Genomic DNA, 25,661 nt, shown 5'->3' on the forward strand with positions numbered 1-25,661 from the left:
CAGGAGGCTGCCAAGCTCCTCCAGGTAAGCGTCCAGAGGGGGCGGGGCCAGCTGGACCGTTCACTCTTTGCCTATAAGGCTCTGCACACTGTGATCAGAGCGGGACTTGGCTCGGTGAGAAATCGCACATCTGTCCTGGCAGGAAAACGCAGTTGGGCAGCCTCACTGACACTTCCTCTGGAGCGCTCCCACAACATGTCATTCTCCTTGTGAGCCTGCCCTTGGGAGTTGTGTGCAAATAACAAGTTCTGTGACCAGAAGGGAAAGAAATGAGGACGAGGAACCAAGTGACCCAGATGGCAGTAACCGGGTTCTCAGCTCTTTTCCTCCCGTCCCAGTGAACTCAGCATCTGTGGGGCAGAGGCTGTAGGGCATTTCGGGGTGGGGGTGGGTGGGCTGAAAACATGGATCTTGATAGGAGAGATCACCAGTCCGACTCTGTGGGTGAGATCAGAAGGCTCTGGCTCACGGTGACGGTTGTGAGTTCAAATGAAAACAATAAAAAAAGTTTGAAATGTTCCATTCTTCTAGAAAAAAAGCTTCAGTCTTAGTTTAGTTTGCTCTGTGACTTAGTTCTCTGAAGCCCAGCTTCTGGCTTGTATAATGATGATAGTAAGATGTACTTCAAGGAATACAATTTCTATAATGCCTTACTGCCCAGACATGCCCAAGGGGGCTTTTTTGGGAGGGGGTGGATTTGCACTGAGGATTCACACATTCACTTGGAATCTGTCACCAAACGGTATCTGTTCACCCTCGGTTCATCACTGCCCACCAAACAGGTCTCTGGATATCACAGCACCAATGGGTTCTTGGGAGTAGGGGACCCTGACTCTCTTTTCCCAGTCCCCACAGATTCCACCTCTGGTTACAGATGACATCAGCTCCTGTCTGCTGCCCCTCCAGAGGCCATCCTGAATGCGACGGAGTCAGGAGCTTGGCATTCCTGGTGGTCAGGTCTCTTGGGATCCCCAAGCCCCCTCTCTGGGGCAGGCCTTTGATAAGTTCAGTTGGGATGGATGAGTCTCTTCTTGTTCAAAAGGCTTGGGAAAGATGAGCTTACATGCTCTCCCAGACAAGTGTCCATGCCCGGAGGTGCTCCCAGCCGGACACCTTTATTAACACGAACTCACGGATGCCATGCGGTTTCCATGGACTTGACCATGACCACAAGAAGCAGGGGTGGACTGGGGACACATTCACGATCAGAGGCCTGCAAGCACAGGGTGGCTTCAAAATGGGGATTCTAGGCAGGCGTTTGCATCAGACTGGCCTTGGTCTTGTTCTTCATGTTGACCATGAATCGATGCCCTCCTGCCCAGCACAGCCATGGGCCCAGCGGAGGATGAAGGGGAGCTCTCACAGAGCTCCTGGCCTGTTTCAGTGGCCCGGGCCACTGAGCTAGATGGGAGGGGAGCTCATCTAGAGAGGTGGCCAGGCGGTTGGATTGGAGCGTCGCGGTCTGACGTTAAGGAGAAAGCACAAACATGTTGATATTTTGTTGATGGCTGACCTCACCTAGATACGGCTGACGTCAGCTTTCCTCCTGGTCTGTGCAGAACAAATATAAAGGCGGCACAGAAGGGATTATGATTTTATTAAAAATCATTTTTTGGGGGACTTGTACAACTCTGATCACAATCCATCCATCCATCCATCCACTGTGTCCAGCACATTTGTCCATTTGTTGCCATCATCGTTTTCAAAACATTTTCTTTCTACTTGAGCCCTTGGTAGCAACTTCTCATTTTTGCCCCTCCCTCCTTCATGAACCCTTGATAATTTATAAATTATTATTATAGTTTCATGTCTTACACTGACTGATGTCTGTTGTCCATCCCCTTGGAGGGGGGTGGGATTGTGATTTTGTACGCAATGATTTTGGTCATCTTTGTAGGTCTTTTGTCCTCTCTTGGGGACAAGCGGCCATGACTCCTGTTGTCCCCAAGTACACATTGCCTCTCCCGGAGGAGGCCTATGCCCCAGGATGGAAAGGGCACAGCACAGGGGCCAGGTGGAGTGGGCTGAGTCCCGCAGCATCCTTACAAGCACCTGTGTCCGTGCTGGTCAGTGCTTGGGAGGCTCAGCACGCTCGTGTTCAAATGGGGCCGAGAGGGTCATCGTGGCCCAGTTGTTGCGTGCATTAAGTGAGATCATGTGAGTGTGTGCCTGGCACTGGCCAGCTCTCAGGCAGCTGCATTACGCTCAGGCTGAGTCCAGGCTGGCTGCCTGTTGACAGGCTGGACTAGCCCACGAACCCTGAGAAGGCAACCCCATTGGCCAGGCCCAGGGGAGGACTGAGTGTAGTCACTGACTGGGCTGCAGGAGACTCAGGGCAAGTGACCAGTATCGGGGCGACCTGGATGGAACACGCTGTGGCTGGAGAGGTGTCAGGACTGGGGACAAATGCAAAAGTGGGCGGGAAGCCCTTCGCTTCATTCTCCTCTCCCAGCTGCTGCCAGCTGGGCTGGCTGGGCTCCAGGTGAAGGGAACTACGGACTTAACATGGCCTGTTTAGCGATGCATGGGTTTGTGACGTCTGCAGAGTGAGTGGGTGGGGTTATGCAAATAAGGGGTCTGTGGCTCATGGACGGGATTGCACAGCTGGCTGATCATGCAAACGAGGTGCATGACACCCATGTGGGGGAGGGACCATGAAAAAAAGTGTATGGAACCCTAACAAAGCTCCATGTTGCCATCCCTCAAGGCTCAGAAGGAGAGTCCCCTCCCCCAGATGTAGGAAGGGGGAGGCTCATGAGCATGCAGTAAGAAGAGTTGGGAGGGGAGCGCATCCTTTGGACCCAGGGTCCCAGAGCCAGATGTGGGGTGGGTGGAGAGTGAGCTGTAGCACTGGAGGCTGGGAGGGGGCGAGAAGCAGAAGTGGTGCCTAGTGGTGGTGTGGTGGGTTACTACGCAGCGGGCTGCTGAGCTTCAGGTTAGCAGTTTGAAACCATGGGAGAAAGATGAGGCTTTCCGCTCCTGTCAGGAGCTAGTCTCGAACGCCCACAGGATGGCTATGAGTACGATTGGCTCCCCAGCAGCGAGCTGTTTGTGTGGGTGGACATGCGGAGCAAGAAAGCTGACAGTATTTGAACTAAAGAGCCTTGTCACCCTTGATCTAGCAGGGCACAGGCCAGGCTTAAGTGGGGCCAAGAGTTGAGAGAGGAAGCCTGAGGAAGCCTTAAGGGGGTGGGGAAGGGGAGGCGCAGAGAGACTCCCTGCCTACTTGCCTCCTGATCCTAAGCTGTAACTGAGTACTTCCTTTAGTAAATCCCATAGCAGGTGATTATGCTCTGGGGTTCCATGTGACCATGGCAATGAATGACAGAATCCAGTTGAGAGGTAAAAGGTGCCATGGGAGGGGCGGCTGGTGTCAGAATTGGCAAAAAGCTTGGCGGAGGTATGCCTGGCTGCCATCTTGGGCTGGTGTGGACTTGTCCTCTCCTGGACTCTCATGCAATCAAAAGAGGTCAGTCTGCCCCTTCCCCCTCCCCCCTGCCATTTTTACAGGGTTCCCCTGGGAGCTGGGAGCTGAGGGATGAAGCAGAATGTGCAGAGAGTGTTGTGAAAGCTCAGGAGTTAGGAGTGATTGCAAGCCAGCTGGCTCAGGAGCCCTGTCGATAGCTGTCCCACCCAGGGTCTGCGGGATCTGCCGGCCTGGTGCCAGAGCTGTGCCCAGTGCAGGAAACCCACAGTGTGCCCAGGAAGAGCAGCAGCTCCTTCATCAGTCCACAAGAACCGAGCCCGGCTGAAGCGCTGTTCTGCTCCCATTTAATTATCAAAATGATTCCTCTTCTTCTGCCCTCCCCAGAGCTGCATGTCCTAGATTCCCTGGGCCCAGTAATTGCCTCTCTGCTAATAGAAATCACCTGTATTTATTACACCAAGTGCGCCGGCTGATTTCGGCTCTCCTTGTAGCAACATTAAGGCGAGTGCTAGGTGACTCTACTTAACGACAAGAGTGAAGTTCGGCTCCCTAACTGTTCCCTTTCCTTGGGAGGGCTGAGGAAACTGTGAGCTGGGGACTGAGAGGGGACCTATAGGGCCTGGTGTGGGGTCTGCAGCGGGGCCTTGGCAGGACCTTGGGTGAGCAGGAAGCACTGTTGAGGTGACCACCTGTCCCCTTACCTAAAGTAGGTCTCCCACATAGGGGACATAGTGGAGGCTTGATGTGAGTTCAGATTCTTCCTCTTCCAGTAAGGCCTGGTGAACTATGGCCTCCTGATACTTCAGACTTCACATGTATAAGGCAAGGACACAAATGTCTCCTTCCCAGGGCCGGTGCCAAGATTGAATGAGAAACTAATACAAATCCACTCCACTGGGTTCACCATGGACGGTGTCCCACAAATCTCCCTCCCTCCTTCCTGCTTCCGTCTAGAAGTGATTGCCGTGGGGGTGCAATGACATGACAGATGAGACTGGGCCTCACAGTGCCTGGTATGAAAGCCGGTTCCTTCTGGCAGCTTCCATACCCTGTGGTTGATGATGGGCTTGCTCACAGGTAGTTTGGTCGTGGGTAGCCTGTGGGTTTGGGGTGGACCAGGCTGGTGGCAGTGGGTGGGGGTGGTGGGTGGGAGGGCTTCAACGATGGCTGTTATGTATGATTTAGAAAGCATTGCCAGTTCATTTGTGGGTACCCACATGCCAGTTCTCTGGCACGTACAGGCCTGAGTGTGTCTTCTGACCGCGGGCCCCCCAGGAACACGCGGCTTATCTGGCAGGAGGCTGTGTTTGGTGAAGAGGGAGCTGTGGGATACGGGGAGGGGACCAGGGTTCCGAGCCTCCGAATGTTCTCAAGGGTCACATGAGAAGTGCCAGCATGAAGATCCAGGCAGGAACAAATTGAACAAATCACCACCTCACCAAGGGACCAGGGAAAAACCTCCCTCTGCCCGCGTGACTCCTTGTCCTCCCTTTGGTTCCTTTGAAACTTCTCATGGTTCTCACGCAAAGCCAGTTTCCTGACTCCACACACAGCCCCCCCCCCACCTGCTGTTTCAGAATCTGCTGTCTTGGGGTGGGGGGGTGCCAGAGCCCCTTTGGTAATGGAGAGACTGAAGGGCAAAAAGATGGAGCAAGGGAAGCAGAGCCCAGGGATGTGGAGATGAAGCAGAGGGACAGGGACACCGCCCAGACAGGACAGAGGGAGGGGTTCCACCCTGCAAGCCCCCACCCCACCGGCGGGTCTCTGCAGTGAGGCAGCTGCCTGACCTCATCCCCCAAACGCCGCCCACCGCCCACCGCACCTGAGTAGAGGGTTGGCTCCCCTTCTTCTCTCGCAGCCACATAATGGAATTAAATGGGGCTCCACCGCAGTTCCGCGCAAGTGACTTATGCCACCACCGTCAATAAAACCCACTCTTGGAAAGGAAGTTTATTACGGGTCAGGGAAGGGTGGGCGGTCTGCTGAGCTGCTTCCGATCGGTCCCTCTTGGGGGTCCTCCATATTCCTCCTCTTCATTTCCACCAAATTACCCACTGAGCCGCCAAAGTGTTCCCCCCTCCACCCTTTCCAGATCTGTTATTTAGATCAACCGTGCCTTCAGTCATTGCGCTTGCGTGTGGAAGGCTGAGACATTGGGGGGAATACTCATCTTCCTCGGCATCTGCCACTGGAAGCGCCAGTCAATTCAGATGGCGAAGGGGGCACTGGCCTTTTGGGGCCTCCTGCTCAGTGCCTTCGTCAACCACGGGAGCTTACCTTACACGGGTGGGGATCCACCCCATAGGTCTCCAGGGTCTGCGCCTTCCTTAGAAAGTTCAGCTCTGAGCTTGCTGGTGTTTGGCCGCTGGAATAAAGAAAGCGAGATGACTTCAGGACTTCCCACAGGTAGGTCCCTGTAGGCTCCACATATCCCACTGGGGTAAAGGGCATGTTAAAAGTGCTCAGGTGGCTGCAGGGTGGAGAAAAGTGTGTGTGTGTGATTGCTTATGGAATATTAACTTTTGAGTTATGGGGATAAAACAATCACATCGATTAAGCGCGGGGTTGTACAGCCGTCAATGTGTTGCGCACCTGTAAAAAGCTGAATTGGCAAAAGTGTGATAGACACATTTACAACAATGAGAGAGAGAGAATGAGTGAGGTTGCTTATGTACGACTAAACACCTCCTGGGGTTTGGTTTCTTGGTTTGGGAGTGGAGGGTCCTGGTTTCCTGGGCTGTCTCAGTCAATTGGCTCAATCCCATGGTTACTGCCTCTGCGCTACTTCCTACGTTGAGGCCTGGGGTCCTACAAACTTGCAAGAAGTCATGCCAGGCACAGCCATTGGCCCCCTTCACCTGGAACACTAGAGGGAGGAGAGTCAGGGACAGGAGGAGGGACTGGAACGTGTGTCTGGGTGCCTCCAGGAACAACTGTCTCCTTTGCTGCGAGACCAGAAGGACTGCACGGTGCTTGGTACCGTGACCGAATGTGTGATCCAAGATTCCATAGAAGAATACTGTTCACAAGTGGGGGATGTAGAACGAAATCCCAAATCCTCATGGACTGTGGACTTTCTGGAGTTATGGAGGCCGGAGGATCCCTCTTTAAACTGTACATGCAAAAAATGTCTTTTTAACTCATGTAAGAATCAAACAGAAGTTTAGCTTCACTAGTGACAAATGTCTGCCTGAAGATCATGCCTGAGGTGGTTAATTGTGCCAACCTGGCCCATAAACACATGTAGGGTTCATTGAAGGGCAGAGGGATAAATGGCTCGGTGAGCCTCACCTTGCTAGTTCTTGGGTCCCTTGCTTTCTGATGGTCGGACCAGGGTGCAGCTACCTTAGCCTTTCAGCTGGCAAGACTCACTTCTTGCAAGACATCCCCAAGGAGAAGCTGCATGAATCTACCCCCATGCAGCACTGGGTGCTGGAGCAGCCATGTGGAGACCCCTGCCAGTGCTGAGATGCTTAGACATTCACTGACGTGGCTTTCCTCCTGAAGTCGGCATTGTTGTGTCTGTTTTGTGAGATGGAGGAGGACTTTGTGGACTGGTTTTGGACATATGGGTTAATGTTGGACTTGTGGGCATGGGCAGCACTGGGTTGGGATGTTTTCTTGATGTGCACTTACCCTTTATATAAAACTCTCTCTTATACATGAGTTTCTGTGGATTTGTTTCTCTAAAGTACCCAGACTAGCACAATGCCCATTAAAATCTTCCTCCAGAAAAAAAAAAAAAAACCAAACCCAAGTCAAAACACAACAAACTCACTGCCATTGAGTTGATGCCAACTCAGAGTGAGCCCTCTGTGGGGTTCCAAGACCATAACTGTTTATGGGAGGAGAAAGCCCCATCTTCCTAAGAAGTGGCTGGAGGTTTCGAACCGCCAATCTTGCGGATCGAAGCCCAACTCATTACCAGAATTAAGGTGACACCAGCGATGTGAGGGGTTAGAAAGAGTTTTCAGGGGCAGTGAGCTCATGTTAATGGGGGAGAAAGCACGCAGAGGTGGGAACAGTTGTACCATGTGGAGAAGGTATATTTTCAATGGCAGCAAATATGTCATCGAAGGAAGGAGATGCGGCCGAGGAGAGCACTGCCTTCCCCGGCCCAGGTTTGCCCGCACATCTTCTGCGTTGTTCCAGGACTAACTTCGGAGGCTCCTGCGTGGGACCAGCTGCGCTCAGGGCTGGTGCGGGCTGTGGTGCCACACAATGTGACCTGTGGCAAAAGGTCGATTCCCTTCTGCATCCAGCGGGCCCTCAGCTCTGACTTGGCAGTCACGTGGGAAGGTGGGGCCCAGAATGGCTAGATGGCTCAGTTTTTTTGTTTTTTAGGAGAAGGCAGAGATATGGATCTTTATGTGACACTGCAGGATTTAAAGAACTCTGGGCGGGCACAGTGGTTGAACCCTCAGCCGCCAAGAGGAAAGTCGCTGCTTAGACTCCAGCAGCGGGAGAAAGATACAGTAATCTCCTGCCAGGAAGGCCTGGGAACCTTGTGGGACAGTTCGTCTTGGGCTGGAGGGTCTACGGGATCGCAGTGAATCAGAATGGGCCGGATGGCTTTAATTTGTCAATACGAGGAGCCAAAGAAACCCAGCGGCAAGCTGCTGGAAGCCCGTGGTGTGTCCTCTGTAATCTAGAGCAAAATACCAAGAAGGGGTCTGTGTCAAAGGTGACATCGAACCCCCTGGGTGGGTGGGTCTACGAGATGAGGAACAGAAGAGATCGGGGGGATGCCTCTGACCCAGCGCCACTCTGCTCGCCCACAGGGTCCTGCACACCAGTGAGCCCAGCTCTCGGCTGGCCGGGGAAGCAGGGGCTGGCTGCCATCACCCTTCCCCTCCTGGCAGCCTCTTTAGCAGGTGTGCTGAGGAGCTCAAAGCAGAGCCAGTGGGCCTGTCACCATCCGGCTTGCGAGCCCCAGGAAACCCAGTGCACTGCTGTAGACGTGGGACTGGGTCCAGCGTGTGCGGCGGGCGGGCAGCTTGTGAGGTCAACCACAACTCGGATGGCGGCTCATCTTTTGCCTCAAGTCAGATGTCAGGGCAGGGAGGTGAGGCTGGATTCCTGGGGAGCTCTTTCGGGAGAGACTTGTCAACCAACACCTCCTCTACATGCCATTTTCTCTGCTGTTGCCGCTCCTCTTCGGTACCTTTGAATAAGTTCCAACTCACAGCGACTCTATCTATACACAACAGGACGAAACAGGACTCTATCTATATACAACAGCCCGCTCTATCGGACAATGCTGTGCTGCTACTGATGAGGTTTTCAGCGACGAATCGCTCAGAAATGGACCATCTAGCCCTTCCTCTTGGTCTGTTCTTAGTCTGGAAGCGTCACTACCATCTGTCCACCGTGGGTGAAGCTGCTGGTCTTTGAAATACCAGTGGCATAGCGTCCAGCATCCCAGCCACCTGCAAGCTACCACAGCACGACAAACTGGCAGAGGGCGGGCCGTCTTTGTGGCTGCTTGTTATACAATAGATACTCCACATAAGGAGACCGTGCACAGTCTGGGCCTCCAGGAGCGTACCGCCGAGGGGGAGGAAGGAGACACAGCCACCTGCTGAGACGTGAAGAAGAGGCTGAACCTGTGTAGGTCATACCTGTGTCCACGGCCATCAAGTCGATTCCCACACACAGTGACCCTATGGGACAGAGCAGAACTGCCCCCTAGGGTCTCTGAGATGGTAAACCTTTTGGGGAGCAGAGTCTTATCTTTCCCCCCCAAGCAGCTGACCTTATGGTAAGCAGACATGTAACCCATCGGCCTTTGCTGAAGGTGCCCAGGTGGGGCAGTGGGTTATGCACTGAGATGATAACAGCAAGGCCAGTGGTTCGAACCCACCAGCCACTTGAAAGAAAGCTTCCTACTCCCATAAAGATTTACACCCTCAGAAGCCCATAGGGACCCTTCTGCGTTGTCTTATAGGGGCACTAGGAGTCAAAAGGAACTTGATGGCTGTGAACTTTTTTGGAGGCAGGTATTATTGTGGAAATCCAACGTCTGAAAGGCACCAGAGCACCAAGACACAGAGGAGGTGTTTGTAAAACCCCTGTAGAATGCAGAAAGGCTGTCCTGTCAGTGCGGCCCCGGGCTGGGAACCAGAAGTGGCTGGGGCACAGGGTCTTTGATAGGAAGATTTCTCATTGGTGAGGTGTGCTCTCTGAGGGGTGGGCTCTGTGGGCTCCAGAGGTGACCCACAGGGCCCTCAAAACAGGCATCATTTCCTTGGGCTGCCCTGCCTTGAATCCGCTGGGCAGAGCCTTCTGATGGGCAAGCACCAGTCTCTCCAGGCTGACCCATGCATATGCTGGTCATAACCACAAGAGGGCACTATTCCCCAAGAGCTCTGGAGGAGCCCTGGGTCAGGTACTGGCGATGGCGGTACCTGCAGGGCCAAAAGGGATGGGAATTCCACTTCCGAGCGCTGCTACTTTACTCTGCGAAGGTGGAGAAGTAGTTAGTTCTGCAGAGAGACTTTGGGATGTATTCATTGGTAGGACGGGAGCTTACATGGATTGCTGAAATTCTTTGTGGGAACAGGAAGGTTTGTATTTTGCTGTGGGGTGGTGTGGTAGGGTGGGTTGGGTAGAAACTGCTGTGAGCTTACTATTATTGTTAGAAACACACATAAAAACAAACATACATATATTTGTGCCCTAGTCCTTCTCTAGCAAGGAAGTGATGCAAACATTCACAAAGTGTCATGCATTACAATGGTGGTATTATGCTTAACTTGTATGTGACTCTTCATAGTTTGTTTATCAATTTGGGGGAATTTGTGCCACAGAAGGGGAACTCAAACACTCGGTTGGCAGTTTTTGTTTGTTTGTTTTTACATTAGTCTGTGTAGAACATCACATTTCAGACAGGCGAAAAGATGTGTTAACACTATTTTATGAGATTCCGAATTTTGTGGGTGAGCTCCAAGGAACTGAGGCCAATAAACCTCCATGCTCCTTGCTGCTCCCTTTGCAGTGTGCAGGGCTGTGGGCAGCGTGTTTGTGTGTGTGTGCATGTGTGGCGGTTGAGCTGGACATTGCTGAGGACATAGGCCCCGACCAATGTGTTCTCAGGGCACCCATAAAAATCAAGTGCAAAAAGACAAATAATCATAAAATGCACACAGGACTTGAAACTATATTTCACCAAGGAGGACATTCAAGAGGCCGTCAAAACATGCGAAGACCCTCAGCAGAAGAAGTCATCAGAGAGATGCAATCACCGTGAGCTACCATTCACCCCTCCATGGATGGCGAAGATAAAAAGAAAATAACAAATGTTGGCCCAAAACGAAAACCCAAACTGCCTCCCAGCGAGTTGAGGCCGACTCACAGTGACCTGATCGGCAGGGTAGACCTGCCCCCTCTGAGTTTCTGAGACTGTAACTCAACAGTAGAGAGCCTCGTCTTTCTCCCAGGGTTGGCAAGGATGTGGGAGACCTGGAAGCCTTAGCCCTTGCTGGTAGGAATGCAAAATGGTACAGCCGTATGGTTGTTCTTAAAAAAACAAACAGGGAACTATCAAAGGAGCAATTCCACACCTAGGTACATACCCCAAAAGGCATGAAAACGGACACTCAAATGGGGACTATTCCAATGATCATTAGTTACAATGGTCAGAGGGGAGAGCCAACCTTAATGCCCATCAGCAGGTCAGTGGATAAGCACAATGTGACATGTATATAGGAGATAGGAGAAATGAAGTCTTGATACACGCATGCTACTACATGATGGGACTGGAAGACACATAGGCTGAGAGAAAGAAGTCAATCACAACACGTTGCATGACCTCACTTACCGTATATAACAAGACAAGGAAAGGCAAACACATACAAAACAAAGTTTAGCCAGTGATTACCAGGGGTGGGCAGGGAGGGTAAGAGTTGTGCATAACTGTGATAGAAGTATCGCAGGGATTAAGGGCACAGCTATTCATTGTAATTGCTGCCCGTAAATTGTATAAAAGGTTGAACTGGCAGAAGTTGTGTGATAGACCCATGTACAACAATGACGACAGGCAAACAGAGTCGCTGCAGGGGCTGCTTATGTACACAAAACACGCCAAGGAGTATGATTTCTTGGTTTGGAGGCATAGGGTCATGGTTTAACTAGACAACCCAGTCAATGGACTGAAAGGTTAGGTCGCTTAATGCTTATATTTTCCTAGTCAATGCATAGTGCCTAGGGTCTTAAACGCTTTCAAGGGGCCATTGAAGGCGCACTGGTTGGTCTCTAATTGCCGGGAGCAATAGTGGAAGAAGGAGAGTAGGGAAAAGGAGGAAGTCAGGGAATGTGTGGCTAATGGTCTCCATGAACCACTGGCCCCTTTGCTATAAGACCAGAAGAACCGGATAGTGCCTGCCTACGATCACTGAACATTTAAATCGAAGCGAGAAGAATCTTGACCCAAAGGGGACAAATGCAGAGCTGAATTTCAAATTCTCACGGAATCCTGCCTTTCTACAGTCACGGATGCTGGATGAACCTGCAAAACAGTCTCCTTGAGATCATCTTGAAGTCTTAAGACAAAAATATTCCTTGAAGTATTAGAACTAAATAACAGTTCAGCTTAAATAGTTAAAAAAAAACATGCATCAAGATGATGCTCTTTCCCTCCCTGGGGGACGGACAACAGAAACGTGGGTGAAGGGAGACAGCGGTCGGGGTAAGACATGAAAAAAACAATATATCAATTAATAAGGGTTCATGAGGGAGGGAGGTGGGGGGAAGAGGGAAAATGAGCTGATACCAAAGGCTCAAGTAGAAAGAAAATGTTTTGAGAATGGTGAAGGCAACAAATGTACCAATGTGCTTGACACAATGGATGGATGTATGGATTGTGATAAGAGCTGTACAAGCCCCCAGTAAAATGATTTTTTTAAAAAAAGATGATGCTTTTTAAAGAACTGGCTATATAGGATCAACTTGACAACAGCAATTTGAAAGAGTAGAAAGGAAGCTTGTGGGGCACTGGATTTATATTAATGGGGAGGAGTGAGTCAGGAAAAGAGAGTGAGTTTCACAACCTGAGGAATGTCGTCAGGGTCACTAGATGGGACATGTGCGCACTGTCGAATTAGTTCTAAAACTAGCATGTGCTTTTGCTGGGGATATGCTTAGCACTAACAGAATGAACAAAAGGATATATGTTTATATATAGGAAAGGAGTCCTGGCGATGCAGTGGTTATGTGTTGGGCCGCGATCTGCAAGGTCAGTAGTTCAAACCCACCAGCCGCTCCGAGGGAGAATGGTGAGGTTTTCTACTTCTGTCATGAGGGACAGGCTTGGAAGCCCACAGGGGCCGTTCTATCCTGTCCTCTGGGGTTACCAGGAGTCAGAACCGACTTGATGGCAGAGTTGTGTGTGTGTTTACATAGCCAAACACACACCAACTAGTTGCTATCAAGTTGATTTTGACTCCTTGTGGCCCGCTGGGGGTCAGAACACAACTGGGCTCTATGGGGTTCCTGACGGCTGGCTTTTCCGAAGCAGACCACCAGGACACTTTGTCTGAGGTGTTCAGATTAGCAGCAGTGTGTGTCTTACCATTTGTGCCACATCGGACTCAGGGCATCCAGAGTGCTTATGAGTCAGGACCAGTCCTGTGCCCTCCCATTGGGGACCCAGGAACCATGTGTCATACTGTCACCGCCTGAGGGCAGGGGCTTGCCCTCTTTTACCTTCCCATTCAACCCTTCCCTTTTCTTTGATCATTTTTCCTGCTTCTTTTATATTTTTCTTTTCTCCATTTTATGCTTTTCCTCCCCTGCCTCTTTATTGGGGAGCCCTGGTGGGAGAGTTGGTTACAAGGTGGGCTGTGAACCACAAGGTCAGCAGTGCAAAATCACCAGTTGCTCTGTGGCGAAAGGATGAGGCTTTCTACTCCCGTCAAGTGTTACTGCCTCAGAAACTCATCGGGGCAATTCAACCCCGGGTCACGATGAGTCAGAATCAACTTGATGTCCATGTGACTTTGTTGTTTGTTTTTGGTCTCTCCGCTGATCTCAGTGAAGTGAATAGCGTTGAAAAGCCAGCCCTTCTCTGAGTTCCCTGCAATCTCACCTTTCCCTTGCCTCAGCTAGTGCTGTCAGTGGGTGACCAGATTTTAACATTGGTAAAGCGGGACACCATCGATAAAACTCAGATCCTGGCGAAATAGCCACATGGCAGCCGAAAACTGTATACGTTAGCTTGTCGTGCATTCGTTCCAAAAATCAGGACTTTAAAAAAATGCCACAGGATACGGGAAACATTGTTAAAAATCGGGAGTGTCCCACTCAAAGCGGGACGTCTGAGCCCTGTGCACAGGCTGTGGGGCAGGCTAGGGTCCTGGACCTGAATGGAGTGCCACCTACCTGAGTTCTGTCTTGTGAATCTCGGCGATCTTCCGTTCCAGCTTCTCCGAGTGCTTCGGGAAGAACTGGAACTTGGAGCTGTAGCCTTCGGGGTGTTTCCCAGGATCGTAGTCGCCAATCTCCGCTTTAACAAGGAAGGCAGAGGGAACGAATTGTGGAGCAAGGCACAGCTTACTGGCAAAGCAGCCAGGAGAGTAACACAGAAAGAGAAAGCCAAAAAGCACAGGTGGCATTTACAAAGAACAGGGGTTCCTAAGCCTGGTTCTGGGGGGCAGAGGCACAGGGCAGGAAGGCAGACCAGTCCAGAGCACGCCCATCTTTGTCTTCCTCCCCCAAGTGCACTCTGGGCTGACTTCCCAGGGAAAACACACAGAGAACAGTCTTGCCCGGTGTCCGGAAGTCATCATAAATACATGTCTGACCACAGAGTAAGAGCCTGTGGCCCGTCCTCATCCATCATCCATGAACAGAGGCCCCGAGCGATTCTCCTTGCTAGCCACACAGGACACGGCGCGCTCGACAGGGAAGACAGAACCTCTGGAGGCTACGTCAGCTCGGCTATCTTTTAGCAGCGAATTGATGACTGAGCCATGATCCACACTCAGAACTCAACTCTCAGTTGAAATAAAATCAAATCAATAGATGCTTTGAGGGCTGATGAGGTGCCAGGCACTACTGAGAGAACTGCCAAGCTGTAATCAGAGAATGTCGGAGACCAGGGTCCCCAAGCCCCATAGTGGACTCCCCAGTCCTCTGCCTGGGGTGACTTTCTCCTCTGATGACTCAGAACGAGTCGAACTCCAGTGTCCCACTGCTGTGGAGAAGGCCATGGAGCCAGGGTGCTTCCCACAATGCATTCTGGGTCAACCTCCATCATTCTCCACATAAAGATGGGGCAGTTGAAAACTCCACATTTCTTTCTTCTTGGAAACGAATTTCCTTATGCCCGCAAATAGAAATGGCGTGAATGAATTTTTCGGGTTTGTGCCCTTTCACCCCAATTGCTCATCACATGTCCCCACCCCCTTCTACCACCCACCACTCACCACTGTCATTGAGCCCATTCTAACTCATAGCAACCCTGTAGTTCAGAGTAGAACTGCTCCTTTGGGTTTCTGAGACTGTACCTTTTTATGGGACTAGACAGCCTCATCTTTCCCCCAAAGAGCAGCTGGTGGTTTTGAACCGCCAACCTTGCAACGAGCAGCCAATGCGTCATCTGCTCTACCACCAGGGCTTCTCACAATTGCTCAGAGTTTCTTCCAAAATACGTTGGAAGTAAATAATTGAGCAAGTGAATAAAGGCTTCCCAAGTCTGAACTTCATAATGACCTTTAAGTTACAGAGCCATTGATTATGATTTTCTTCAAGAAAGTCCCAAACAGAAAATCTCAATGTTTATCATCAAGTAGAAACAAAACAGCTAAGTCCAATATGATTGTCAAGGTCAAACTGAAGGAAAGTACTGAGTTGCAAACTTCACTTAGACTGGGCTAGGCTTTCTTGTTAAAAATGTTCAAAGGCATCTTTGCATACTTTGGAGGCAGCAAGCTCCGTCTAGACGCAGAGAGGTCTAAGAAGACCAGGTTGCAATGGACTGCCTTCCCATTCCAACACAGTTGGGATCTGTCTCTTGAAGAGGGACTTTAGTTTCTCACTGACTAAAAGCTTCTAGTCTGGCTTTCCAAAACAGCTCTTGGGACTTCTAGACTTCCAACTCTGAGTCGCGTCTTTGATGGCAACGCTGTGATTTTAATGTTAGGCCCTTAGTGATCCCATGGTAACGAGAGCTTCAAGTCTCAGGACTGAGAGAGCTGGAGGAAGGGGCACGCCAGGAAAGGCTCACCTGTGAAGAGCGCATATCAGGTTTCTCCCGCAGCTTTGCCAACTGCCAGTCTGGGTACAGGCCCAGCTCTTCATTATTAGGAGGTGAGGAAATGGGCTTGTTCCTTGGGAACAAGCTTAACTTGGTTGGTCTCTGACATAGAGACCCGAGGCTTCACACGTTGGAATGTTCTTGAGAGGCTAGGGGAAGATCAATTCAGATGAGGGTCTCAGTAACCTTAGCAACTAAGGATCCAGAGCACATCCTCCAGACAGAGTCAAAGTGACAGACTCTGGAGTAAGACCTTAAGCACGGTTTTGGGTGATGTGTTGAGGGCTTTCGGCTCTGGGGGAGCCCAGGGAAATCCTCTGTCTTGGACTCTGCTTTGCGTTAGATGCTGTCTGTATCCAAGAAGTAGTCAGCTGTGGCAACTGCAATAATGTAATCTGTACTTAGCACGAAAAGCAAATCTATCCTGTCAAAAGCCATTACCTTGCAGGATATAGGCTGCTAACAAGGCAGCATCTGATGTTTTACAGAGGAGGCGCCCGTGGTAAAGATCTCTTTTGATCTGTAGAAAGACCAAGTACCTGGAGAGAAAACAGACAATGAACTTTAGAGGATTTCTTCGACGGCTTTGAAGACATAAATAGGTAATGTAGGCCAATTAAAATCTTGATCAGGATTCTGACAACTACACTTTAAAAATCATTTTATTAGGGGTTCATACAACTCTATCACAATCCATACATACATCAATTGTGTAAAGCACATTTGTACATTCATTGCCCTCGTCATTCTCAAAACATTTGCTCTCCACCTAAGCCCGTGGCATCAGCTCCTCATTTTTTCCCCCTCTCTCCCCTCCCCCTGCCCTCATGAACGCTTCACAATTTATAAATTATTGTTTTGTCATATCTTGCCCTGTCTAACGTCTCCCTTCACCCTCACCCACTTTTCTGTTGTCCATCCCCCAGAGAGGAGGTCACATGTAGATCCTTGTAATCGGTTCCCCCTTTCCAACCCACCCTCCCTCCACCCTTCCAGTATCGCCACTCACACCACTGGTCCTGAAGGTATCATCCGCCCTGGATTCCCTGTGTTTCCAGTTCCTATCTGTACCAGTGTACATCTTCTGGTCTAGCCAGACTTGCAAGGTAGAATTGGGATCATGATAGTGAGGTGGGGGTAGGGGGAAGGAAGCATTTAGGAACTAGAGGAAAGTTGTATTTTTCATCGTTGCTACATCGCACTGGCTTGTCTCCTCCCCGAGATGTCCAGTGGGATGTCCAGTGGCCTACAGATGGGCTTTAGGTCTCCACTCCGTACTTTTCCCCTCATTCATTATGGTAAGATTTTTTTGTTCTGATGATGCCTGATACCTGATGCCTTTGACACCTTGCGATCACACAGGCTGGTGTGCTTCTTCCATGTGGGTTTTGTTGCTTCCAAGCTAGATGACCACTTGTTTACCTTCAAGCCTTTAAGACCCCAGATGCTATATCTTTTACTAGCCGGGCACCATCAGCTTTCTTCACCACATTTGCTTATGCACCCATTTGTCTTCAGCGATCGTATCATGGATGTGAGCACAAAATGATATGAGTTTTTGTTCTTCGATGCCTGATAACTGATCTAACGACTACGTTTTTTTTATGACTATGTTTTTAAGAAAGAAAAAACATCTCAAAAGATACCATAGAACAACAATAACAACAACAAAAATATTTTCTAATTCCCTGGAGACTCTTTCATGTGATTTCCTCTTAGCTGATTTGAAGTTCAATTCAAAAAAGCCTGTCGGTTTCCTTCTGCAGCTCAAAACTGAAATGGTGTTTTCTGGTGAAGGCATTGCCCATCAGCTCTGGACTCTGGAAGGAGCTCATCTCCCCGCTCTCCTCCCCCGGTCAATACAGGACCAGAAACAAAAACCGTGCCTTCAGAAAGGGGTAACCTGGGCTCTCTCTCCATCTTGGACTTAGGTTCCTTCATAAGGAGGGGGATGGGGGTGAAGGGACTAACTCCCCCAAGCTCGGTGAACCATGGGAATCTGTCCATGTGGAGGAGTGGTCATCTTCTTCTTGGCAGAGGTCAGCCAGGCCTCTCGGAATCTGAGCTAGGTGTAAGAGGAGGCCTCAGGGAAGGGAACCCAAGCAGAAACCTGGGTCCCCCCATTCAAGCACGCAGGTCGGAGCAGTTTATCAAGAGGGAATAGTGGCTGACATACATGTCTTGAGCCCTTGTTATCTGCCAGCCCAGGTGTTACATGCTTTACATCCACTACCATAGTCGCTCTCATGTGACGCTTTAGAATCTCCCAAACCCCTTGCTGTTGAGTTGATTCTAACTCGAAGTGACCTTCTAGGACAGAACTGCCCCGTGCGGTTTCCAAGGTGTTGAAGCAGATCTCCCCTCTTTCTCCTGCAGTGCTACTGGTGGGGTTGGACCATTGACCTCTTAGTTAGCAGCCGAGGGCATTTTGAGATAAGTCCTATTAATACCAGCCCCTCCTCCCTGTGTGCCTTCCCCCACCCGTCCAGATAAAGAAACTGAGGTTTAAGTGATTTTCTCTTGGACACACACCTAAGAGGTGGCAGAGCCAGGATTCAAATTCAGGTTGTCAGGCTCTTGAACTTGGTTCTTAATCATGATACTCTATAATCACTACGTGGTAGAAGCTAAACTACCAGTAGTTTATTTAAAAATAATTGTATGGGGGGGTTCTTACAGCTCTTATAACATTGCATACATCAATTGCATCAGCATATTTGGACATAGGTTGCCTTCACCATTTCCCACGCATTTTCTCCTTAAGCTCCTATTTTTCCCCTCCCTCCCGGGCCTCCCACCCTTATGTAGCCTTGATCAATTATATATTGTTATTTTGGATCTTACACTGTCCATGGTCCCCTTCACCCACATTTCTGTTTTTCATCCTTTTCGGGGAGGGGCGCCCTATATATCCAATCTGGTGATTGGTTCCCCCTTTCTCCCCCATCCTCCTCTCTGACCATCCCCCTACTGCCAGTATTTTAAATGCCAGCAGGATCAGCTTGGAAGACAGGCTTCAGCAGAACTTCCAGACTAAGACAGTCTCGGCAGTAAGGCCTGGTCATCTACTTATAGAAATTAGCCAACGAAACTCTATGAATCATGTGAGAATGTCGTCCTCTGTAGTGCTGGGTGACACGCACTCCCCTGGGTTGGCAGGCGCTGGAAGGACACGGGGCTGCAGCAAGGAACTCAAACACACCAATGATGGTGAAGGTGGGGCAGGACTAGGAAGCATTTCATTCTTCTTCTTTTTAAAAAATCACTTGATTGGGGGTTCATGCAACTCTTATCACAATCCATCTATCCATTCATTGTATCAAGTACATTTGTACATATGTTGCCATCATCATTTTCAAAACATTTTCTTTCTACTTGAGCCCTTGGTATCTGCTCCTCATTTTTCCCTCTCCCTCCCTCCCTCATGAACCCTTGATAATTTATAAATTTTTATTATTTTTTTTTCATGTGTTACACTGACAGATGTCTCCCTCCACCCACTTTTCTGTTGTCCATCCCCCTGGGAGGGGTTATAGATCATTGTGATCAGTTCCTCCTTTCTCAACCCACCTTCTTTCCCCCTACCCTGCTGTTATTGCCACTCTCAATATTGGTCCTGAGGGGTTTATCTGTCTTGGATTCCCTGTGTTTCCAGCTCTTATCTGTACCAGTGTACATGCTCTGGCCTAGCCAGATTTATAAGGTAGAATTAGGGTCATGATAGTGGGGGGAGGAAGCATTAAAGAATGAGAGGAAAGTTGTATGCTTCATCGGTGCTATATTGCCTCCTGACTGGCTCATCTCTTCCTTGTGACCCTTCTATAAAGGGATGTCCAATTGTCTACAGATGGGCTTTGGGTCTCTATTCCGTGGCCCCCCTCATTCACATTGATATGATTTTTTTTGTTCTGGGTCTCTGATGCCTGATACCCGATCCCATCAACACCTCATGATGACACAGGCTTGTCTGCTTCTTCCATGTGGGTTTTGTTGCTCTTCAAGCCTTTAAGACTCCAGACGCTATATCTTTTGATAGCCAGGCACCATCAGGGAAGCATTTCTTTCTACTGTACATTATTCACCATGAGTTGGAGTCAACGTGTGGTATCTCGCAACAGCAACAATATCCAGCCCTTCTGACACTGTGGTGATAACTGCTGTATAGCCTCACCTGAAACCCAACCCCATCCATTGCTGTCAAGTCAACTGAAGCTCATTGTGATGCTAGCAGACAGAGGAGACTGGCCCTGTAGGGTTTCCACCGCCACTTGTCTGTCGTTTGCCAGGCCGTGGCGGCTCGTGTGTTGCTAGAAGCTATGCCACTGGCATTTCAAGTGCCAGCAGGGCCACCCAAAATGAAGAGGTTTCCGCAGAGCCTCCAGGACAAGAACAGGTACAAAGAAGGAATAGGCTGTCCACTTCTGAGAAATTTGTTGCCCAAACCTTATGGATAGCATGGAAACATTGTCGGATACTGAAAACTCATGAACAGAAGCAGAATGGTGCCCAACGATGAGCCCCTCAGGTCAGAAGGCACTAAAATATGACCAAGGAAGAGTTATCTCCTTAAAGTAGAGTCTACCATAATGACACCAGGAAGAAAGTCTTGGGGACTTTTCTTGCTGATAGGGCATGACTCAAAATGCGAGGAAGTAGCTGAAAGCATCAATTAATACTCAGAATTCAGAATGTACTAAGTATGAATCTAGAACAATTGGAAGTTGTCAAAAATGAAAAAGGATGCATCAAGATCGATATTCTAGGTGTGAATGAGTTGACGTGACTGATATTGGCCATTTTAAACCAGAAAATCATATGTAGTGTATTATGCTGGGAGTGACAGATTCAAAAGGAATGGTGTTACATTCATCCTCAAGAAGGACATTTCAAGGTCTGTCTTGAAATACAATGCTGTCTGTGATCAGATAATATCTATTTGCATATAAGGAAATCCAATGCATAAAACTATTATTCAGATTTATGCACCAACCACTAAAGCTAGTGATGCGAAATTAAAATCGACCAAACATGCAATCAAAATGCATCGATAATTACTGATGATTGGAATGCAAAAGTTGGAAACAAAGCGAAGGAATAGTAGTTGGGAAATAGGGTCGGAGGGTGGCACAAGACTGGGTAGTGCTTTCTTCTGTGGTCCATGGGGTTGCCAGGAGGCAGACAATAGGGTCTCCAAGGTGGTCACCCTGACAGAAGAGGACTGGCACATCTGTCTTCTAAGGAGTGGCTGGTGGATTCCAACCACTGACCTTTGGGTTAGCTCCATCCACCGTGCACTGAGAGGCAGGATTTCCATTGCTCATAATGTGGCAGTACCACAAGAAGAGCAACAGCCAGGAGCATCAAAGCCTGCACGGTCAGCTCCACATCGGCTTCTGGACCAAGGAGCAACCATGGTGGCTTGGGAAAAGTTGCTGATTTTTGTATGGCGAGTTTGCTTCCTCCCCTTTGAATGCCAGTGGGATTGCATGACTCACTTGTAACAGAGAGAAATACAAATAGTGACTCACTTCGAACAAAATACAGCTACAAAGGTCAAAGAGATAGTGTCTGCCTTCGAAGATGCGGTCATGAAGATGCGGAAGTTGTCCTCTCTCTTAAGTCACTCATTCTGTTGAAGGCACTGAAGCAGCCCTCTAAAGAGGGGTCTCTTTGGCAAAGAACTGAGGGTTTTTGCTAATTGCCAGCAAAACCGGACGCATTCTGCCAAGTGGCTTGGAAGTGGTTTCTTCAGCCCCAATCAAACTTTCTGATGATTAGTCACGGCCAACTTCTTGACTACCTAAGCCCGAAATACCCGTGTCAGCTAAACGGCTCCTACATTTCCGATAGTAGAAACAGTGAGCAATCAATGTTTACTTTAAGTTTGGGAGTAATTTGTTATGCACCTATTATTCTTCAGGGAGCAATGGGAATAATTCCCTTAACTATGCCAGCCAGTACCAAAAAGAGATCGGGGCTTCCCTTGAACAAATGGTGATTCCATTGCTTCTGTTTTCAGGCTGAAGAATCAAATAGGCCAGGCGATGCTCGCTTGATCATGTGAAAATGTCCAAGAGGAGGAGAACCACTGACCGTGTAACTTCTGAACGGAGGTGAGGAGTCAGACCAACAGATGATGTTGAGGGTCTTCAGTTTGGTGACACAAGTAGTGAGCAAGCAGAGATGAAGGAGTAAACAAACCATCTCAAGGTCTTGCTACCCGAAGAATAACTGAACAGGAGAATCAGCATCACGGGGGAGCTTGTTGGGAATCAGGCCATTCCTGATGCGTGGAATCACAAGCATACCTAGGTGATTCGTCTATAAATTTAAGAAGCACTGTTCTAAGAACACAGGGGAAAGATGTGACGGTCTACGTCTGTAAAGATCCACATGCCTTGGAGGCTGGGAAGCCCTCTGAGCATCTCTACTCCGTCCTATTGGGTCCTGTGAAGCGGAATTGACTCCATGGCGATGGGTTTCCTTGGATCGGTTCTAAGGAAATTCGAAAGCATGCTTCTGACCACATCAAGGTAGAGTGTCTTCCTCATACCAAAGGGAAGCTCAAGATTGCCATGTGGAAGTTAATAAGGCCCTATCTTTTCCCTTCCCTGACTCTGCTCCAAGGTTTGCTAGGAGAAACGGAAGGAGGAAGGTATCCTGCAGAGTGAATAATTAAGATGGATCTACCAAATCAAGTTTGTCATCACATCAATTCCCACAGTGAAATGCCACACGGTGTGTGGGAGAGAGATAGCACTTCTCTGCCTTTCCCGGTTCCAACTCCCACCTTCCGCAGGCTTTGGTGGGATGTAGATGCAAACCTTTCACCCCTTGCTCACTGGTCACTCCCTGGGCCTGTGTTCATGCATTGCCCCTCCCACACTTCTCTGCTTGTGGCTAAAATTCAGGGGCAATCTCTACTGGGCTGGAGGTGATACTTCAGTGGGCTCCCGGAGCCCTGGACAGTGATTCTCGCTGTGCTATTGAGAGGACTGTCCCCTGGGGGAGCCTACTAGAATCTCTAGGAGGTGCACCTGAACTCTGAAGAGCTTCTGACTTGCTGTCCTGGCCCTCATGGGGACCATCTCCTCCACACACTGAGAGCCATCATGACTGTGGCCCACATGGCAGGTGACCCCGGTGCGCTAGGATGGAAACAAGTCTGTGCATTGCTGGGTGGAGTCCCTCTAGATGTCTGGTGGCAGAAGAGCTACAGGACACCAAGGAGCAGTCTCTGGCAATGGCATAGCAATGAGAGTGCAGGGAAGAGGTAACGAGGGGCAAGGCAACACCCTAAAGAAACCCAGTACAGTCTTCAGAGGACAAGGAGAGATGCGCTCATGAAAAAGAATCAACTGACAGCTCCCAAGGGGCAGAGCTGCATGCCCGCCCCCCAACACAGCACAGCATGTCCATTATGTTTTGTCTCCTGTTCACTTACGGAGGAAACCAATGACTGACTCAGAATTGATGGTGAGGAAAGGCAACCCACATGACGCGCGGCGATGCATTCCCAGGACACCCTGGCGTGGTTTCTCCTGACCCATGTGGGAGGAAGGAAGACGAACTTTTTGCCAGAGGCCCTGTTGCCAGGGTCACTAGGTGCTGCCTCCTGGGCCCCCCTGGTCCAGCTGGTTCCTGAGGAGCAGGCTAGCTGAGCTACCCAATCTTAGCCCTTCAGATGAGGCAAAGTGTTTAGCGTCCCAGAGCCCAATGCCCTCCTTTCTTAACCATCTCAAGCCCAGGGTCGTAGAACGACTCGTCTGAGGTGACACTGTGATCAGAATCGGGGACTCTCTACCCCCACAGCACACCAGTTACGCATCTGTCTGGAGACCCTGCTGTGAAAATCTAATGAGAAACTCACAAGAATGGTTAAGAGATTTAAGGCAGGTCTCTCTGACTTCTTAAGCCGGTGGTGACACACGACAGGCTGCTGTCAGAGTTTCCAATACAATTTTATTGGAATGCAGCCATTCTCAGTCACGTCTGTATCATCGGTGCCTGCCTTTACACGACGCTGTCAGCAGTGAGCCTTTGCAAGAGACCACTTATAGCCTAGGAAGCTTAAAATACGCACTCTGGCCCTTTCCAGAAAAAAGTTTGCTGATCCATCTTAGTCTAAGCTGCTAACCGTTATATAACCGTTATATTAGACTCAACTGATATTCACTGAGTTTTGTTTAGTTTTTTTTGGTCATTGGCTTTTTGTGGTGATTTTGTTTTCTTTTGTTGCTTGGTTTTTCTCTGTCTTGCTTTTGTGCATGTTATTATCACTGCAGGTCTGTCTAAATAAGACAGGCTGGACGAACAATTTGGAGGAGAAAACATTTGGGACCGACAGTTCCGGGGGACATGGCAGAGGTGGAAAGGGGGAGGTGAAGGGAAAGGAAGTGGTGTTAGCAAACGCAGGGACAAGGGAGCAACAAATGATCCAAATAGGTGGTGAGGAGGGTGTAGGAGGCTTGGTAGGGCTTGATCAAGGGCAATGTAACCAAGAGGAATTACTGAAAACCAAATGAAGGCTGAGCATGATAGTGGGACAAGAGGAAAGTAAAAGAAAGTAGAGGAAAGAGCTAGGTGGCAAAGGGAATTTATAGGGGTCTAAATAAAGGCATGTACATATGTAAATATATTTATATATGAAATTGGGGAAATAGATTTATGTGCATATATTTATAGGTTTAGTATTAAGGTAGCAGATGGACATTGGGCCTCCACTCAAGTACTCCCTCAATGCAAGAACACTTTGTTCTATTAACCTGGCATTCCAGGATGCTCACCCTCTCAACACGATTGCTGAAGACAAAGTGGGTACATAAGCAAGTGTGGTGAAGAAAGCTGATGGAGGCCGGCTATCCAAAGATATAGTATCTAGGGTCTTAAAGGCTTGAAGGTAAACAGGTGGCCATGTACTCAGAAGCAACAAAGCCCTCATGGAAGAAGCACACCAGCCTGTGTGATCACAAGGCACCAAAGGGAACAGTTATCAGGCATCAAAGAACAAAAAATCATATCGTTGTGCGCTCACCTCCCCTATATGATAGCTGAAGACAAATGGGTGCATAAGCAAATGTAGTGAAGAAAGCTGATGGTGCCCAGCTATCAAGAGATATAGTGTCTGGGGTCTTAAAGGCTTGAAGGTAAACAAGTGGCCATCTAGCTGGGAAGCAACAAAGCCCACATGGAAGAAGCACACCAGCCTGTGTGATCACAAGGTGTCGAAGGGATGAGATATCAGGCATCAAAGAACAAAAAAATCATATTATTGTGAATGATGGGGAGTGCGGAGTGGGGACCCAAAGCCCATCTGTATGCAACTGGACATCCCCTTATGGAAGGGTCACGGGGAGGAGAGGAGCCAATAAGGTGCAGTGTAGCAATGATGAAACATACAACTTTCCTGTAGTCCCTAAATTCTTCCTCCCCCCACCCACTATCATGATCCCAATTCTACCTTACAAATCCAGCTAGACCAGAGGATGTACACTGGTACAGATGGGAACTGGAAACACAGGGAATCCAGGACAGATGATTCCTTTGGGACCAGTGGTGAGAGTAGCAATATCAGGAGGGTGGAGGGAGAGTGAGGTAGAAAGGGGGAACCTATTACAAGGATCTACATATAACCTGTCTGGGGAATGGACAACAGAAAAGTGGGTGAGACTCACTCTCACTCACTCACTCACTCACTCACTCACTCACTCACTCACCCACTCTCACTCTCTCACTCACTCATTCTCTCACTCACTCACTCTCTCACTCTCTTTCACAGTCACTCACTCACTCTCTCTCACTCCCTCTCACAGTCACTCACCCACTCACTCTCTCTCACACTCACTCACTCTCTCACTAATTCAACCACTCACTCTCTCTCACTAATTCACTCACTCACTCTCACTAATTCAAGAAAAAAAAAAGAAAAAAATACTATTTAATTTAAATGAAAGAAAGAATGCTACAGTTAGCCTTGAAAAA

The 25,661-nt window shown here is 49.2% G+C and overlaps 1 protein-coding gene across 4 annotated transcripts in view; it reads right to left on the reverse strand.

Annotated features, from left to right (window-relative positions):
* FRMD5 (FERM domain containing 5) overlaps window positions 1-25,661 on the reverse strand; it is a 323,765-nt gene that overhangs the window by 17,632 nt on the left and 280,472 nt on the right. For all 4 annotated transcript variants that reach the window (XM_075531363.1, XM_075531362.1, XM_075531364.1 and 1 more), the window contains 3 exons: window positions 16,122-16,219; window positions 13,805-13,928; window positions 5,705-5,792 (listed from right to left, as the gene is read on the reverse strand). In XM_075531363.1, the coding sequence (XP_075387478.1) occupies window positions 5,705-5,792; window positions 13,805-13,928; window positions 16,122-16,219 (310 nt within the window). The remainder of the gene's footprint in view (window positions 1-5,704; window positions 5,793-13,804; window positions 13,929-16,121; window positions 16,220-25,661) is intronic.

Source organism: Tenrec ecaudatus, chromosome 14 (genome assembly GCF_050624435.1).
Source record: "Tenrec ecaudatus isolate mTenEca1 chromosome 14, mTenEca1.hap1, whole genome shotgun sequence".
NCBI classification, from domain to species: Eukaryota; Metazoa; Chordata; class Mammalia; order Afrosoricida; family Tenrecidae; genus Tenrec; species Tenrec ecaudatus.